The sequence below is a fragment of the Chrysochloris asiatica genome, unplaced genomic scaffold (assembly GCF_000296735.1).
Source record: "Chrysochloris asiatica unplaced genomic scaffold, ChrAsi1.0 scaffold00021, whole genome shotgun sequence".
NCBI classification, from domain to species: domain Eukaryota; kingdom Metazoa; phylum Chordata; class Mammalia; order Afrosoricida; family Chrysochloridae; genus Chrysochloris; species Chrysochloris asiatica.
In genome coordinates this window covers 14,583,607-14,600,591 of record NW_006408539.1, presented here as the reverse complement: position 1 = coordinate 14,600,591, position 16,985 = coordinate 14,583,607, and the positions used below count along the sequence as shown (strand labels likewise).

Genomic DNA, 16,985 nt, shown 5'->3' with positions numbered 1-16,985 from the left:
AAACATTAACATTTCAAATTCAGTTTTACAGATGAAACCCTGAGACCCGAGAGAGACTAAGGCAACTTGCAGGTCACAGCCTTGTACTGGATGTTCCATAGGGAAGAGCCAATAGCGCTTGGACACAATCCTAAGAACAGGCAGGATAAAAGCAAAAATACTTCTTGTCACATTGAAACTACCTTTAGAGTGGTTGGAACGAAGTATCTTGCTTTCTTATATGGAATCCTGGTGTGGTGCTGGAAAATAGGCACTGGACCACTAACCATGTGGTTGGTGGTTCAAACCCACCAGCTGGTCCTTGGAAACCCTACACAGTGGCACTTAACAACAATCGAACTGAACTGTTTCCCCCAACACCAATTCCTTTTGAGCAAGATAGGAGAACCCTTTAGCCACAGAGTACCTGCATGCTAGTCACTGATTACATGCCTACATTTTCCTTTCTGGAAATGTGTCCGTATCTGTCTACCTGCCCAGAGCTAATGGTGCCAAGTGATTTCTAAGGAGGAGCAGCCATGAGTTGTTCATCAGTGTCCTGGCATCTGGGACTGTCTTCTGGTTTCCTTTTCATGAACACATTCCTGAGACTTCTTGTTCTGTGTTCCAAAACAGAATGCCAGAAATTTCTCACGTATATAAGACACTCAGAGTTGGTAATGTTCTTTTTTCCAACATGGTAATCCTGATTCACAATTATGTTTGGTTCTTTTTCACCTCCTCCAAATTGTAGCTCTGCTAATTTATCATCTCTGGGGCCCAACTTTTTGATGGTCATGATCATTTTGTCAATTATAATGTGACTGAAGAACAACGAAAATCATACATTCACTTTTTCAGCATGGTCATGGCCTATTTTATTCTAACATGCATTCCAACCCACAGGCATGTATATTACAGGTTGGAACACACATGGGCTAGGAGGGCTTGAGCATCAGAAGAGTTGGGCAGGCAGGCAATACCCAGCCAGTTCACAGCATCCTACCTTTGTTGTTGTTAAGTGCTGTTGAGTGGATTATGATCCATCATGACCCTGTGTAGGATTTCTGAGGAGCAGCTAGTGAGTTTGAACTGCTGATCTTGCAGTTCAAACGGCTTTGCAGTCTGGTGCATTAACCCACAGTGCCACACCAAGACTAGCTTACACAGAGAAAAAATGATGCCTGTTCTTTGCAAATATGATCCAGGAAATCTCTTAATGTCTGTAGTAAGATGGCAGGAAACTGGATTTCCTGGTCTCTTTCCATTTACCTCCAAAGGTGTTGATAGATTAGACTTTGCTGTTGCAGAAATTTGGGAGAAACAAACAGACATCTGCTTCTATTTTATCCACACCAGGAAAGCTACTGCTATGCATTTTGAGAGATCCATAACAACTTCCCTATGAGTATGTGATACATTAGATTAGAAATGAATAGATTCAGATCTTGATATTCCATTATATTAGACTCAGTTAAAAGTGACTGAGCCACATCAGTGCAGTTTGTCAACACCTAGTAATCAGTATGGGAACATTTGTAATGAATGAAAATGAAATTTTGAGTAACAAGAGCATGAAGAATCCAATTACTGATACACACAGCTTATCTCAGGTAGGTTGACAGAACAGTGAGATCATCTATGGTTACTGTATTTTACAGAAATAACACACGCCTTGAGTTATTTTTGTGAATGCCCTATGCTGTTTTCATTTTTCTTCCTTATAGCAACATATAAAAAACTGACCTGTAGGTGCTTATGCAAATACCACCAAGCGGAGGGAGTGATAGACAAGCAAACATAGAAGTAAAAATATGGTAGTTTTAGCAAATCAATGGGCAATATTTGATGGTAGGATATATTTTTAAAAGTTCAAAAATAGTGACAGTTTTAGAGGAAGTAGAGATAATGTGCAAAGAATGCTTGCAGACACAGATACAAATTTTTTGCATCTGTATTTTGTCTTAGTGCAACATGGTCCATCCCATCTTAGATTCTCACCAGTTACTCTATTTTAGAAAAGCAATAACTTAAAATGTATTCTGTAGAGTGGTATTAAGAGGTTGGGTTTGGGGAACAGGCCTAAGTGTTCTCCTGGTATCACTGTTGTCTGGTTACACCATTGGGAAGCTGCCATGTTTTGTGTGATAGGGCTTCCTACAATACGTTCAATTCCATATACATAACTATGCAGTCACTTGCTTCTTCTGCCCCTTTTGCTTCACGTGAGATTTTGCCTAATATCAAATGTAAAAAGCTAAATAGGATAATTCAAGGATGTTAAAAATTGTAGTCAAAAGTGAGCACAGCATAGAAGACTATGGAACACACAGGGTCAGCAAAACAACAGACACCATCTGTCATGGCATTTCACAAACTCCTCTGTTCTTTTTAAGTGTCATCGAGTCAGATCTGACTCATAGTGACCCTGGAAAGGATTTCCAGGGAACATCTGGTGGGTTTGAACTACTTGTCTTGCGGTTAGCAGTTCAGTGTTTATCCTACAGTGCTGCTGCAGGCCCCTAGACTCTTCTATGGTGCACTAGTATTCTGCACTGCAGGACCAATCAGCTTTGTAACTTGTATCATTTGTGAAATGTTTATCTAGGATCCTTTTTGTTTCACGAGCTCATGGGGACTTCATGTATACCAGTTGCATGTAAATATTTGAGCTGTCTTCCTGTATCTATGTGAATAAGAGAGATGATTCACTCCGTGGCCTCACAGTGGTTGGCGTCACCCAGTGTGGTGACTTGTGGTGTCAAGCCCCTCCCCAATGGGCCTCCTCCCATACTAGAATGTACAGAATCCTAAGTAATTCTTATTAACAGTTTTAATCATAGAATAATATGTGATAAATATAGTTATAAATTGCTTAAATGTCTATTTCTTAGGTTATACAAATACTAACAATAAAATTGTATCATAAAATCTTCTACATTGAATTACATTATTTGTTGTTGTTAGGTGTCATTGAGTTGGTACCAACTCATAGTGACTCTATGCACAGCAGAACAAAATACTGCCTGGTCCAGGGCCAAGCTCACTATTGTGGTCACACTTGAGCCCACTGATACTGCCATTTTGCCAATCCATCTTGCTGGAGGTCTTCCTCTTTTTCTCTGACCCTCCACCTTACCAAACATGATATCCCTCTTCAGTGACAGGTCCCTCCCGACAATATGTCCGAAGTATGAGAGACAAAGTTTGACCATCCTGGTCTCCAAGGAGCACTCTGGTTCTTTCAATATTCTCCCCCAACACCATAACACAAATGCATCAATTGTTCTATTATTCACTGTCCAACTTTCACATGCATATGCGGTTATTGGGTCAGGTGTACCTTAGTACTCAAGCTGACATCTTTGCTCTTCAACACTTTAAAAAGGTCTTGTGCAGCAGATTTGCCTAATGCAATAGGTTGTTTGATTTCTTGACTGCTGATTCTGTCAGTGTTGATGGTTAATCTGAGAAAAATGAAGTCCTTGACAACGTCAGTCTTTTCTCCATTGCTAAAAATGTTGTTTGTTGGTCCAGTGGTGTGGATTTTTGTTTTCTTTACATTATGATGCAATCCATACCGAAGGCTGTGGTCTTTGATCTTCATCAATAGATATTTTAAGTCCTGTTCACTTTCAGCAAGCAAGGTTGTATCATCTGTCTATTGCAGGTTGTTATTGTGTCTTCCTCTAATTCTGATGCCATGTTTTTCTTCATATAACCCAGATTCTTGGGTTATTTGTTCAACATACAGGTTGAATAACTATGGCAAAAGAATGAAACCCTGTCACACACCTTTACTAATTTTAATCCATTCAGTGTTCCCATGTTTGGTTTGAAAAACTGCCTCTTTGTCTGTGTACAGTTTCCTCATGAGCACAATTAAGTGTTCTGGAAGACTCATACTTGGTAATGTTGTCCATAGCTTGTCATGATCCACACAATTGAAAGCCTTTGCATAGTCAATAAAGCATAGGTAAACTTTTCGGTATTCTCTGCTTTCAGTCAAGATCCATCTGACATCAGCAGTGATATCCCTTATTAGATACAATATTAATAACTGATGGAAATCTTTTTAATTTTTGTTTTTCTCCTACTTTTCTTTTAATTATTACTTCATTCTCAACACACGTACTAATATAGGCTCCAAAATTTTGTTGTTGTTGTTAGATGCAGTTGGGTCAGTTCCAATTTATAGCAACCCTATGCACAAGAGAGTAAAATACTGCCTGGTCCTGCATCAACCTCACAATCGTTTACTTGAACCCACTGCTGCAGCCACTGTACCAATCCATCTCATTGGAGGTCTTCCTCATTTCCCTGACCCTCCATTTTTCCAAGCACGATGTCCTTCTCCAGGGACTGGAGATATGTCTGAATATGTCTGAAGTATTAGAGGCAAGTCTCGCTATCCTGGCTTCAATGGAGCATTCTTGCTATTCTTCTTCCAACTGATTTGATTGTTCTTCTGGCAGTTCATGGTACTTTTAATATTCTTATCCAACACCACAGCTCAAACACATCAGTTCTTCTACAAACTTTCTTAGTCATTGTCTAACTTTCACATTCATATGAAGCTATTGAAAATACCATGGCTTGGGTCAGGTGTACCTTAGTCCTCAAACTGACAGCTTTTCTTTGAACACTTTAAAGAAATCTTGTGCAGCAGATTTGCCTAACGCAAAACATCATTTGATTTCTTGACTGTTGTTTCCATGAATGTTGATAGTGCATCCAAGCAAAATGAAGTTTTTGATAACTACAGTCTTTTCTCCATTTATTATGATGTTATTTATTGGTCCAGTTGTGAGGATTTTTATTTTCTTTACATTGAGGTACAACCCATACCAAAGGCTGTGCTCTCTGTCTTCATCTTCAGCAAGCAAAGTTGTATCATCTGCATATCACAGTTTTCTAATGAACCTTCCTCCAATCCTGATCCCACATTCTTTTTCATGGATCCAGTTTCTCGAAATATTTGCTCAGCACACAGATTGAGTGAGTATGTTGAAATAATACAAGCCTGGAGCACACCTTTCCTAATTTTAAACTATTCAGTGTCCTCTTGTTCTGTTTGAACGACTGCCTCTTGGTCTATGTACAGTTTCCTCATTAGCACAATTAAGTGTTCTGAAATACCCATTATCCGAAATGTTGTCCATACCTTGTCATGACCCACACAGCCTTTGCATAGTCAATAAAACACAGGTAAACATTTTTCTGATATTCTCTGCTTTCTGTCAAAAGCCATCAGTGTCAGCAATGATTTCCTTTGTTCCACACCCTCGTCTGAATCTGTCTTACCTCTGGCAGTTCGCTGCTGATGAACTTTTGCGGCCGATTTTGAATTATCTTTAGAAACATTTTCCTTGCATGTGATATTAATGATATTGTCAGATGAGTCCCATGTTTTATTTGTCACCTCTCTTTGGAATGGGCACAAATTTGGATCGCTTCCAATTAGTTATCCAGGTAGCTCTTTTCCAAATTTCTTGGCAGAGATAAGTGAGTGCTTCCCGTGTGGCACCAGTTTGTGGAGCGATTTCAGTTTGTAGTCCATCTATTCCCATGACGTGTTCTTTGACAGTGTCTACAGTGTACCTTGGTCTTCCTTCAGTATCACTGGCTGTTGATCATATGCTACCTCTTGAAATGGTTGAACATTGACCATTTCATTTTGGTACAGTGTCTCTGTATATTCCTGCCATCTTCTTTTGATGCTTTCTGCATCATTCAATATTTTCCCCATCGAATCCTTTGATAGTTCAAGTTGAGTCTTGTTTTCTTCATTTCTTTCTGTTTGAGAAACACTGAGTGTGTTCCTCCCTTTTGAGTTTCGAGCTTCACGTCTTTTTGTGAAATTATAATACTTGACTTTGTCTTCTCTAGCTGCCCTTTAAAATTTTCTGTTCAACTCTTTTACTTCCATTTGCTTTAGCATCTCTAGAAGGGAAAGCAAGTTTCAGAGTCGTTCCTGACATCCATTTTGGTCTGTTACTTTTTTCTTGTTTTCTTAATGACCTTTGCTTTCTTCATGTATGATGTTCTTGATGTCATTAGTGTCTAATGCATCATATCTGTTTTTGAGATGATCTCTTAATTCAGGTAGGATATGTTCAAGGTTATATTTTTGGCTCTCATGGACTTGTTTTATTTTTCTTCAGCTTCAGCCTGAACTTACATATGAGCAATTGCTGGTCTGATGCACAGTCTGTCCCCGGCCTGGTTTTGGCTAATGATATGGAGCCTTTCCACCATCTCTTCCCACAGACGTAGTCAGTTTGATTCTTTTTATCTCATCTGATGAGGTCTGTGTGTCTTTTATATTATTTTTAACAAAAGTTATTTGCAACAAATAAGTCATTGGTCATGTAAAATTCTATTATGCAATTTCCTGCATCATTTCTATCACCACGGCCATATTTGCCAACTACTGATCCTTCCTTTATTTCCAACCTTCACATTCCAGTCAGGAGTAATTATCAATACATCTTGATTGCATGTTTTATCAATTTCAGATTGGAGAAGTTGACAGAATTCTTCAATTTCATTACCAATGGCTTTAGTGGTTGGTGAGTAAATGTAAACAATCGTTGTATTAATTGGTCTTCCTTTTTAATATGAATATTATCCAATCACAGACAGCATTGTACTTCAAGATAGATCTTGAAATGTTCTTTCTGATGATGAATATGATGCCATTCCTCTTCAATTTTTCATTCCTGGCATAGTAAAACCATATGATAGTCAGATTCAAAATGGCCAATTCCAGCTCACTAATGCCTAGGATATCAATCTTTATGCATTCCATTTAATTTTCGCCAATTTCCAATTTTCCTAGATTCATAATATGTACATTCCATGTACTGATCATTAATGTATGTTTGTAGCTGTGTCTCTTTATTTTGAGTTGCCCCCATTAGCGAATGCATGTCCCAAGGGCTTTACTCCATTCACATCATCACAATCTACTCTACTTTGAGGAGGCAGCTCTTCCCCGGTCACATCTGAGTGTCTTCCAACCTTAGGGACTCATCTTCTGGCACTGTATCTGACAATATTATGGTGCTCTTCATCTTGTTTCAATATTCAGTAATCTGGTGCTGACAGTGTTCCACTGCTATTCAGTGGCTAAACATTCATTAACCAGTCTCTCTTTCTTCTGAGTCTGTCTTAGTCTGAAAGCTCAGCTGAAACCCGCCCTTCATTGGCAACCCTGCTGGTATTTAAAATACTGGTGGTATAGTTTCCAGCATCACAGTAATACATAAGTCACCACAGTACAACAGACGAATGGTGGGTACAGTCACTAACTACCACAATATTGTGGCTAAACACCAGAAAATTTGACAAAATCAGCGACTCCAAAAACGCCGGCAGCCATGAAAACATTGTGTGTTTGAGCACAGGCCGAAGAAATGATGCGATTTGAAGCATCTCTTATAATTGGTAATAATGACAGCCCTCACAGGAGCACATTCTTGTGGCTGTTCTAGTTGTCGTTGTCAGGTGCCATCGAGTCTGTACTGACTCTTAGCGACCCTATGCACAACAGAACAAAACACTGCCCGGTTCTGGGCCAACCTCACAATTGTTGTCATGCTTGAGCCCATTGATGCTGCCACTTTGCCGCACATTGTTGTTGTTGTTAAGTGCTGTTGAGTTGGTTCCAACCAATAGAGACCCTGAACAAGGTTTCTGAGGCTGTAAATCTTTACAGGAGCAGAACGCCTCATCTTTCTCCCGTGGAGCAGCTGGTAGTTTCGAACTGCTGACCTTCCAGCTCACAGCCCGATTCGTAACCACTATGCTACCAGAGCTGCACATTAGAAGGCTCAAAAACTAAATTAGCATAGAAGTATGGCCTTGTAGGTCTGGGCCATAAAAAATATATATATTTTTGTTGTTCTAACTAAGTACAGGGATATTTTTATAAAAAAATAACTTGATGCTGAAACACCAGACAAGCATTGTATCAACAATCATTCTGTTGCCCACCTCCAGCAGGGTCAGCTGATGGGGTCCACACCCCTGTTGGGTGCCGCTGGCTTGGCTGGCTGTGACTGCAGTCACTATGCTGACCGTCTGACTTGGTGATGTTTAGCACATACATGCTTTAGTCTAGCGTCCCTGCTCAAGTCTTTCATCTGGGAGTTGTCTTCTATGCTCATTCCTCAGCTACACCCTTTTTGTATTTGCTGCTAAATTGTTTATTCATTCCACAGACAGGGGCCTGGTCCCCAGTCATACCTCCGTATTCCCACTCTCCTTAAGGACATCCAACTTGATTGTCCTGCTGTCACTTCATATTCAAACTGGAATTTATCTTCTTCCTTCCCAGCTGCTAGTTCTATTTAAGCCTCCTCCCTTGCTATCATTGGTACAATCCTTCTCCCTGTCACCCAGACTTAAAACATCATCATCATCCTTGACTCCACCCTCCTTCCTTTCCCTCATCTAAGAAACCAAGACACCTTTTCCTTCACCATGATCAGTGCCCATCTTCTGACTCGACAAGTCTCCTAACTGATTCCCCTGCTTCTCATCTCCATCCCTGACAACGCTTCCTGTTCATAGCTACCAAATTAGCCTTTCTTTATGTCTCACTCAAAACTTTTCAGTGACCACCCTTAAGAATAGAAAGAGTGGATCAACAGTTTAGAGGTCTCTGATCATAAAACTACATTTACAACTTTATTTCTGCCGAATCCTCTGCATCTTCATTTAAAGCGTATTTCTCTCTCTAGACCTAGAGCATGCTTTGGGCATTCTGGTATATATGTATGTATACATACATGCACACACGAGATGAGTCAAAATTTATCTGCACTCCGGTTATATTTAAACACCCATCCATGTCCACGGCTGATGACAACATTGAGGGTGCATGTGGAATGATTCTGTTGCATAGATGAGTGGATTATGTGGCAAATCACTTGCAAATCAGCCAAGGATCTGCATATGAAATAATACCAGACAGACTTAGATTTAGAAAAGTTTATGACGATGGATACTGAAACAGCTCACAGAAGAGCATCAACAGAAGTGTTTGTGCCTATGCAAGTGAAATTTGGACCAATACTGGAAGGAAGGAGAAAGTTCCTTTTAAAAAAATTGCTACTGGTAACAAGACATGGATTCATCACTATGAGCCTGAGAGTAGGGATGGAAACATCCTCAATCACCAACCAAGAAAATTTCAAAAGCCAACCATCAGTTGGAAAACTGATGCTTACAGTTTTCTGGGATTCCCCAGGGCCAGTATTGGAACATTATCAGGAAAAAAGTTCAGCAGTGCTCTGTACAGTGAGATGCTTGCTGAAGAGTTGAAGCCTAAATTTGTGATTAAATGCAGAGGACTGTTATCCAAGGGCATTGTGATTTTGCATGACAATGCATATCCAACCTCTGCCTACATGGTTGATGCTCTGTAAAAACTTTGTTTTGAGGTGTTAAAACATCTTCCCTATAGTCCTGATCTTGCTCCATTGGACTTTCACCTGTTTGGTCCCCAGAAAGCAGCCCTTGGAGGATGAAGGTTCACCTCTGACGGAGAAGTGATGATAGAGGTGTATTCATGGATGACAGCTTAGACTAAAATATTTTTTAAATAAAGGAATATGAAAGCTTGTTGACAGATGGACAAAGTGTATTGAGAAGAAAGGAGACTATGTCAAAAATGATAAAGATTAAAATAAATTCTGCATATCACGGCTAATTGTGGCTGTGTGCACAACTGTAAAGATAGAAGTTTTGTAACAAAAACAGGGGAGTAGTTAATCTTACAGTCCAGAAACAGAGGACCCTAGGACCATCAGGGGAGATAAGCACAAGCAGAATGTGGGACCTTATCTAGAGAAACAGCAATGTCAGAGATGGAGGCAGAGATGGGGACGTGGAGAGAGGGAGCAGCTAAGGACTCTAGACTCATGGAAAGAGAAAGGTTGTGTGCTGGCAGCCGGGAGGCAGACTTGCAGAATGTGCTCTTTGATTGTTTACATTTATTATATATTCCTGAGTGTTCTTGTGTACATCTATCCCCCTCCCCCCTCAAAAAAGAAAAAAGGAAACAGAAGGAATGGAAGCAAATACTGTTGAATGATGATGCACGGAGAAGATTTTAATCATTACAATGAAATTATGGTGTAAAGCTGATGTTCTCCCATGTAAACAATCACTCAGTCCATAATAAAAATAAAAGAGCAGAAAAAGAAAAAAAAAAAACTACAGTCAGAATGGGATAATTTTTGACTCATCCTCGTCTATTGTTTTCCCTTGGATAGACAGGTCTCCACCAGAATGAGCTGGAGGACAGCAGGGATTTCTCCCCCTCTTGGAATGTTTTCCTGGCTATTTAAATAGTTTCTAGTCTTCTATCCCACGCTGACTTATTTCTCTGAAGCCTGCATTCATGTCAGTTCACTGTGAAGGCAGCTTTTCACACTACTCAAGTGGTACAGCACTTGCTGCTCCCGGTCAGCTTCCCATGTGTCTAGAAGGCCAGTTCCCCAGGTGGACTGTAAGCATCAAAAAGCAGGGGCTGGACTTTGAGCAGCATCCCCTCCTCCCAGTGTGTTTATATAACAGGTGTTCAGTAACATGGGCTGGGAAACATGGTCTGGTTAAGACTGTCAGATGGCTCAGTATGTTTATCTACAGCTTTGGTTTAATTTAAATGCATGCTTCATCAATGGACCCAGGGTGGCGCTATACAATAAACATTGGATTGCTAACTGCAAGGTCAGTGATTCAAACCCACCAGTCACTCTTTGGAAACCCTATACAGGGTCACTGTGAGTTAGAACTGACCCACAATCTTTACAACAACAACTCTATCAATGGAACTGATACTATTCCCAAGAGAGCAGAAATTGATTCGTGGAGGGAGTGAAAAAAATCTTGGCCCTTACATTGGTTTATGACCCTCTTAAGTTCAGCCCCCTCAGTATTCCTCAGTATTTAATTTCAGGGGTGGAGAGGTTGGCGATTAGGGGAAAAAAACGTCCCAAATGGCAACCCCGTGTGTGACAGAGGAGAACTGTGCTCCACAGGGTGTCTGATAGCTTTCACTGTTCAAAAGCAGATCTCTAGGCTTTTCTGCCGAGGCCTCGCTGCGTGGATTAGAACCTCCAGCCTTTTGGTTAGCAGATGAGTGTGCTAATGATTCCATAGGGAAATGGTCATGGAACAAAACAAAAAAGGTATAAGGAACAGGGGTTCATTACTGTGGATGGTGAGGCGGGAATTGCCCTCACTGAGGAGTCTCACTGCCATCCCAAGAGGGCCCAGGTGCCGGTGCCGTGGTCAGCAGCCCCTTGGCTAGGTACTCACTCTGAGGAAAGCGTGGTGGGTTGTCATTGACATCCGAGAGAGTGATGTTGACCGTGGTGGTCCCAGCCAGTCCTCCCAGCTGCCCGCCCATGTCCTTGGCTTGGATGATCACTTCATAGTATTCCTTAGCTTCTCTGTCCATGTTCATGAGTGCTGTTCTGATGACACCTGCCGGACACAAACCCACACAGATTCACACTCCTGCCTCGAAAAGTTGGCTGTCTCGGTTTCTTCCTGTGCACGCTTAACATCTCGAGTCCCCGGTGTTTTATTAAACTGGCTGCAAACAAATGGTGGATTCTCGCTGTTCCCGCAGGACTCACGGGGAGAGAGGCTTTCCTCCGGCTGCAGTACCGAAGGAGGACAGCAGGTGGCAGCAGTGGCTCTCGGACGGACTTGGGGATTCCAGTCCAAGGGACTTCAGGCTGCTGGGAGTCACTAAAGCAAACTGGGACTTTTCTTCCTGCAAACAAAACCTCACAAGCCTACAAATCCGGGATTCTAGATAATCCTCCTCCCGCCCTTTCTTTCTTCAGCCCTCAGATAACTTCTAGTATGAATGGCTCTTCTTTAGGGAACTCATTCCCTGTCTGGGATTTCCCCTACCTGCAGTACCTGTCAGTAGGGGTGGAATTCTGATTCCATGTTCCTTTTGTTATGTTTTCATTCTCTGCTTACCCTGGTGCTCCACTGACTCCCATGAACCAGAACCTGAAAGAAACTCTGGTTTCTTTTGCTAGTGACGCGCGCAAGGGCTGAACTTTGCCAGACATTGCAGTGTGATGGATGATACTGCTTCATTGCAAAAGAGGGACCTAAATCAGGATCGATTCAAATGTGTTGCTTTGATCCTGCCGAGTGAGCATGCTCAAGGATGTTTTACGGCCCTTTTAACCCCTCGACTTAGAAAAGTAGGTGTCTATCATTGTAGGTCAGGAATCAAGGCTTATTTACTGTGAGTTTACAACATAACCCCTGGCTAAGAAGACCTTTGGCATGAATAGAGAAGGGACTAGAAACCATAGCCACCCTCAGCTTAGCTCCTCTAACGTATAGACTGTATTCTAGTACGAACGTGCTCAATTGAAAGATGCAGCATTTGTTTTGTAACTTCCCCCTGGGCACATAGCAATAACTATTTTGCATCTAGTTTTGACCTTACCAGTATCCATGCCTGCTGGGAGCTGTCAACATAATGTAAGATGGTTTTCTGGATATAAAAGACACATTACCCTCTTCCTGCCTGCCATTTCTTCGGTGTGGGTACCCTCCCCACATTGGTAGAATTGGGAAAGGCACTGTATTATAGCAGGTCCTATGGCAATCCTTCCTCCTAATTCACACTGCTTCACGGTCTATTTTTATGATAGAATTTTCTGAATGCCTGGTTTCCCTTTGGGCTTCTGAAAAATAATAAAGAAATTCTATCTAGGTTGCTAATAATCGAAATGTATATATATATATATATTCTCTCTTTCAAATAAAGAGGTAGCTTTCCATGTTCATCAATGCCTTTACTTTGTGGCTGTAAGTTTCATGACACAAATTCTGTGAATTAGTCTTAGGCCCTAGATTTTTTCATATATGACACACTCTCTTATGTTACACTGTATGATGAGCACTAGACTGCTTACCACAAGGTCAGCTGTTCAAACCCACCAGCCACTCCTTGGAAACCCTACACAGGAACCAATTGGATGGCACTCAACAACGGTACACATTTCACAAGTTCACACAAACGTTGGGAGGCTCAAATATAGAAAAGTGCATGAAAATATTTTAAAAGGCAGAGAGCTTGGCACAAGTGTAAGATACTAAGAGTAAAATAATTGCACCACGGAACTCAAAAGTATGAAAGAGGATCCTTTGTCGCTACAGCCTAGGAACCACTTGGCACTAAATCATTCTGACTCATGGCGACCCAGGTTACCAGTCTTCATAGGGTTCTAATGGCTGCCATCTTTCACGGGTAACCTCCAAGGTCTACCTGGATCGACGCAAATCACCCACTTTTTTGGCTGGTTGAGTATGTTAACACTTGGGCCCTCCTAAAGGCTTCAGATAAAACCTACAGATTCTTTAACCTAAACTCCTGGGTCTATCTGAAAGAAGTCTTCTTGCCTTGTCCTCTCTTGACACATTGCTCCCTACCCAGGAAGACTTGCCTAGCTCTTGTGTACCCTCTTTGTTAAACTTGTCCATTTATAGCAGGGATGGGGAACCTTTCTTCTGCCAAAGTTTATGACATTATGGGCCACACAAAATTATCAACTTAAAAATTAGGCTGCTAACCTCAGGGTCAGCAGTTCGAAACGACCAGCTGCTCCATCTGGAAAGACGAGGCTTTCTGCTCCCGTAAAGATTTACAACCTCGGAAACTCTGTACAGGGTCGATATGAGTCGGAACCGACTCCACAACACATAACAACACCACCACCAACAACAATGGAGTCCTGGTGTGGCACTGTGGGATAATGCGCTGAACTGCAAGGTTAGCTTGAACCTCAAGGTCGGTGGTTCAAACCCACCAGCCGCTCCTTGGAAACCCTTTACAGAGTCACTATGGGTCGGAACCGACTTGATGACACTTGACAACAACAAATGTGATGGCTGGAACTTTGGTTGCCTTGGCAGGGCCAGACCAAATGACTTCACAGACCTCATAGTGCCTTGTTCTCTGTTAGTACAGGGTTGTTGCTGTTGTTAAGTACCCTTGAGTCAGTTCTGACCCATAGCGACCCTGTATAGGGTTTCTGAGAGGAGTGACTGGTGAGATTGAACCACCAACCCTTGGTGTTCAAACCAACTTTACAGTCCAGTTCATTAACCCATAGTGTCACATCAGGACTCCTGGCTCCCTATCGGGGACTAGAACCCCGGTCTCCCACGGGACAGGTGGGGATACTCATCACTATACAGGGTAGTTCAGTGGAAAGCACTTCAGTGTGTCAGGGGTGTATCTACAATCCGATGAACGTCATTTGGTCCCAATTTCTCATTTCCTCATCCATTAAATAAATGGAGACAGACTGGATGGTGACCTAAGGCGGTTTCTAGTTTCAACACCAATGATTCTAGATCTATAGCGACCCAGCTCTCCTTAGAGGTACAAAGCACCTTCCTCTCAGGGAATAAATAGCACCATAGGAATTTGGAAGGTGAGTGAAGGGCTACTGCTCTGTAGGTGGCGATTTGACCTCTCCATCAGACACAATCCAGTGCCCTTGGTAAGCACGCTCTTTTCTACCAGGCCAGTGCTAGTCTGCTCTCTTAATCCTAAAGCTTGGAACATCTTGTCGGGTCATTTGCTCTGCTGAGAGTCTTTGGGAATGGAGTTGTTATAAATAACTAAGGGGCAAAGCCCCAGCTCGGACAATTGTGTCGGATACCTGTTTTGGAGTCCACCGAGAAGTATGGCTGGCCCTGGAGGATGCTGTACACCACCCGAGCGCTGTTGCCGTAGGTTGGGTCATCTGCATCTGTAGCTGCTACCTGGATAACAGAGGTACCTGAAGAAGAGAGATGGGGAAACCTGATGAAGTCCAATTGCCAAAGACCGGAAGAGCGTCTGCCAGCTTCCTCAGCAGGGGCCCTTTGGGGAACTCCTTTCCTGCCCCGCTTAGTGGGAATGAGTTATTTGTATTTTCAGTTCTTAGGAACCGGCAAGGACAACTGGGCAAGGACAACCAGTCTTTGCCCTTTGGATAATACCAAAGCAAACCAAACATCTTAGGAATCAAACATGTCTGTCTACCTACCTACCTATTTCTCTGTCTATCATCTACATTTTTTTCTTTTTCTTTTTAAGAATAAAAACTGAATGGCAACAGTTGCTGAAATGATTATATATATTCCTGTTTGTTTTTGTGTACATCAAAAGAAGAAGAAGCAGAAGAAAAAGGGCATACAGACAAATACTATTAACCAATGAGGCATGGAGGGGATTGTAATCATTGCAGTGAAACCAAATACAATTGGTTGAGTGTAAAACCGATGCTCTCCCATGTTAACTATCACTCAATTCACAAGGAAAGCTTCAAAAAACAAACAAACAAACAAACAAACAAACAAAACCCAACTGAATGGCAATAGTAAGCTAATTTGTTGCTATGGTGGATTCCAATGTGTAATTTCGTCTCTGACTATAGACTTTGTTGTCGTTTGGGATTCACCTTATGGGTTGCTCTGTACATTGTCTGATCTTTATGTGTATCTATACCCACATCTATGTCTACATCCATAGGAGGCTTTCCTACGACAACTTGCTGTTTGTGAGGACAGCTAATTGCCACCTTACCCACTGGTGACATTTCTGGCACAGCCGCAACATAAGGCCCATCCAGGAACTTGGGCTCATTATCATTGATATCTTGGATTTTGATGATGAACTCAGACTCTGGCTCCATGGGCCTGCCTGTCCGCCTGTCTAAGGCTTGAGCTCGTAACGTATACTGGGCCCTTTCCTCCCGGTCGAGTCTCTGAATGGCGTGGATGTCTCCCGTGGTGTCGTCGATGGTAAACACGATTCCTGCACCTTCTCCGGAGAGGATGTATTTGATGGATCCGTCTCCCCTATCCATATCTGAATGAAGCTGAGAGGAAAAAAAGCACCAAAATCTCATTGATGAATAGGAACATGTGCAGGTAATAAATGGATTTTCAGTTTGCTTCAAACTTATGAATTCCCTTCAAATTGGAAGAAATTTCTTTTTTTGGGTGGCAGTATACACAACCAAACATACTCATAGATCAGTTCACAGGGGAATTTTTTTCCCCACTCAAATGTTAACCAAGTCTATCTACAAAGAATTAACACATATTGAATATGATTGTATCACTGAATCAAAAAATAAATGTAAGTTGATGAATAACCAAACCAACCCCAAATCCACTGCCATTGGTTTGATGCCGACTCACAGCAACCCCATAGGAGGGCGTGGAACTACTTCACATGAACTCAAATGTTGGCTGTCTTCATAGAAGCAGACTGTCGTGTCTATCTGCGGGGCTACTGGCAGGTTCTAAGCATCCACCTTTCAGTTAGCAGCTGAACATTTTAACCAGGTGACATTCAGTATCCAGAACTTTCTATTAGTTTTAAAAAGACTCAACAAGTTGACTGAAAACTCCTGAAGTAATTCATAAGGAGGTAAAGGCCACTGTACTAGAAATACTAACTGACCTCCAGGGACTCTTAGAGTTCTACCAGTCTATGATTCTAATGCCATAGCTTCTTTTAGAAGGATTTTGTATGTTTAGGCTTCAGGTGTCAATGTAAGTTTAATTCCTGGTTATAATTCTTTGCCATCATTGTATCTTTTCTGGTGGGGCCAGTTTCAGGGCTCATATAGAATCACTCAAATCTCATTGTGGAAGCTGAGTTACGACATGTTCTATCCAACTATTCTGCCTCCCAGATCCGTTTGTAAAGAAGTCCAGGGACGTAATTTTTATGCTAAACCTACAAATACATTTCTGCCTCAGGAATTATAGACAATGTGTATGGATGACAAAAATATGGATATTTTGTATGATCCCATAAGAAAGGTGTGCGACACAGTTGTATTCTTTCACCATACTTATTCAACCTGTATACTGAGCAAATAATCTGAGAAGCTGGGTTATAGCAAGAAAAACGTGGCATCAGGATTGGAGGAAGACTCATTAACAACCTG

At 41.7% G+C, this 16,985-nt stretch overlaps 1 protein-coding gene across 1 annotated transcript in view; it reads right to left on the bottom strand.

Annotated features, from left to right (window-relative positions):
- CDH20 (cadherin 20, type 2) overlaps positions 1-16,985 on the bottom strand; it is a 74,380-nt gene that overhangs the window by 43,410 nt on the left and 13,985 nt on the right. Inside the window, exons 2-4 of the mRNA XM_006837532.1 lie at positions 15,608-15,902; positions 14,700-14,819; positions 11,311-11,478 (exon numbers count right to left, since the gene is read on the bottom strand). Coding sequence (XP_006837595.1) covers positions 11,311-11,478; positions 14,700-14,819; positions 15,608-15,902 — 583 coding nt within the window. The remainder of the gene's footprint in view (positions 1-11,310; positions 11,479-14,699; positions 14,820-15,607; positions 15,903-16,985) is intronic.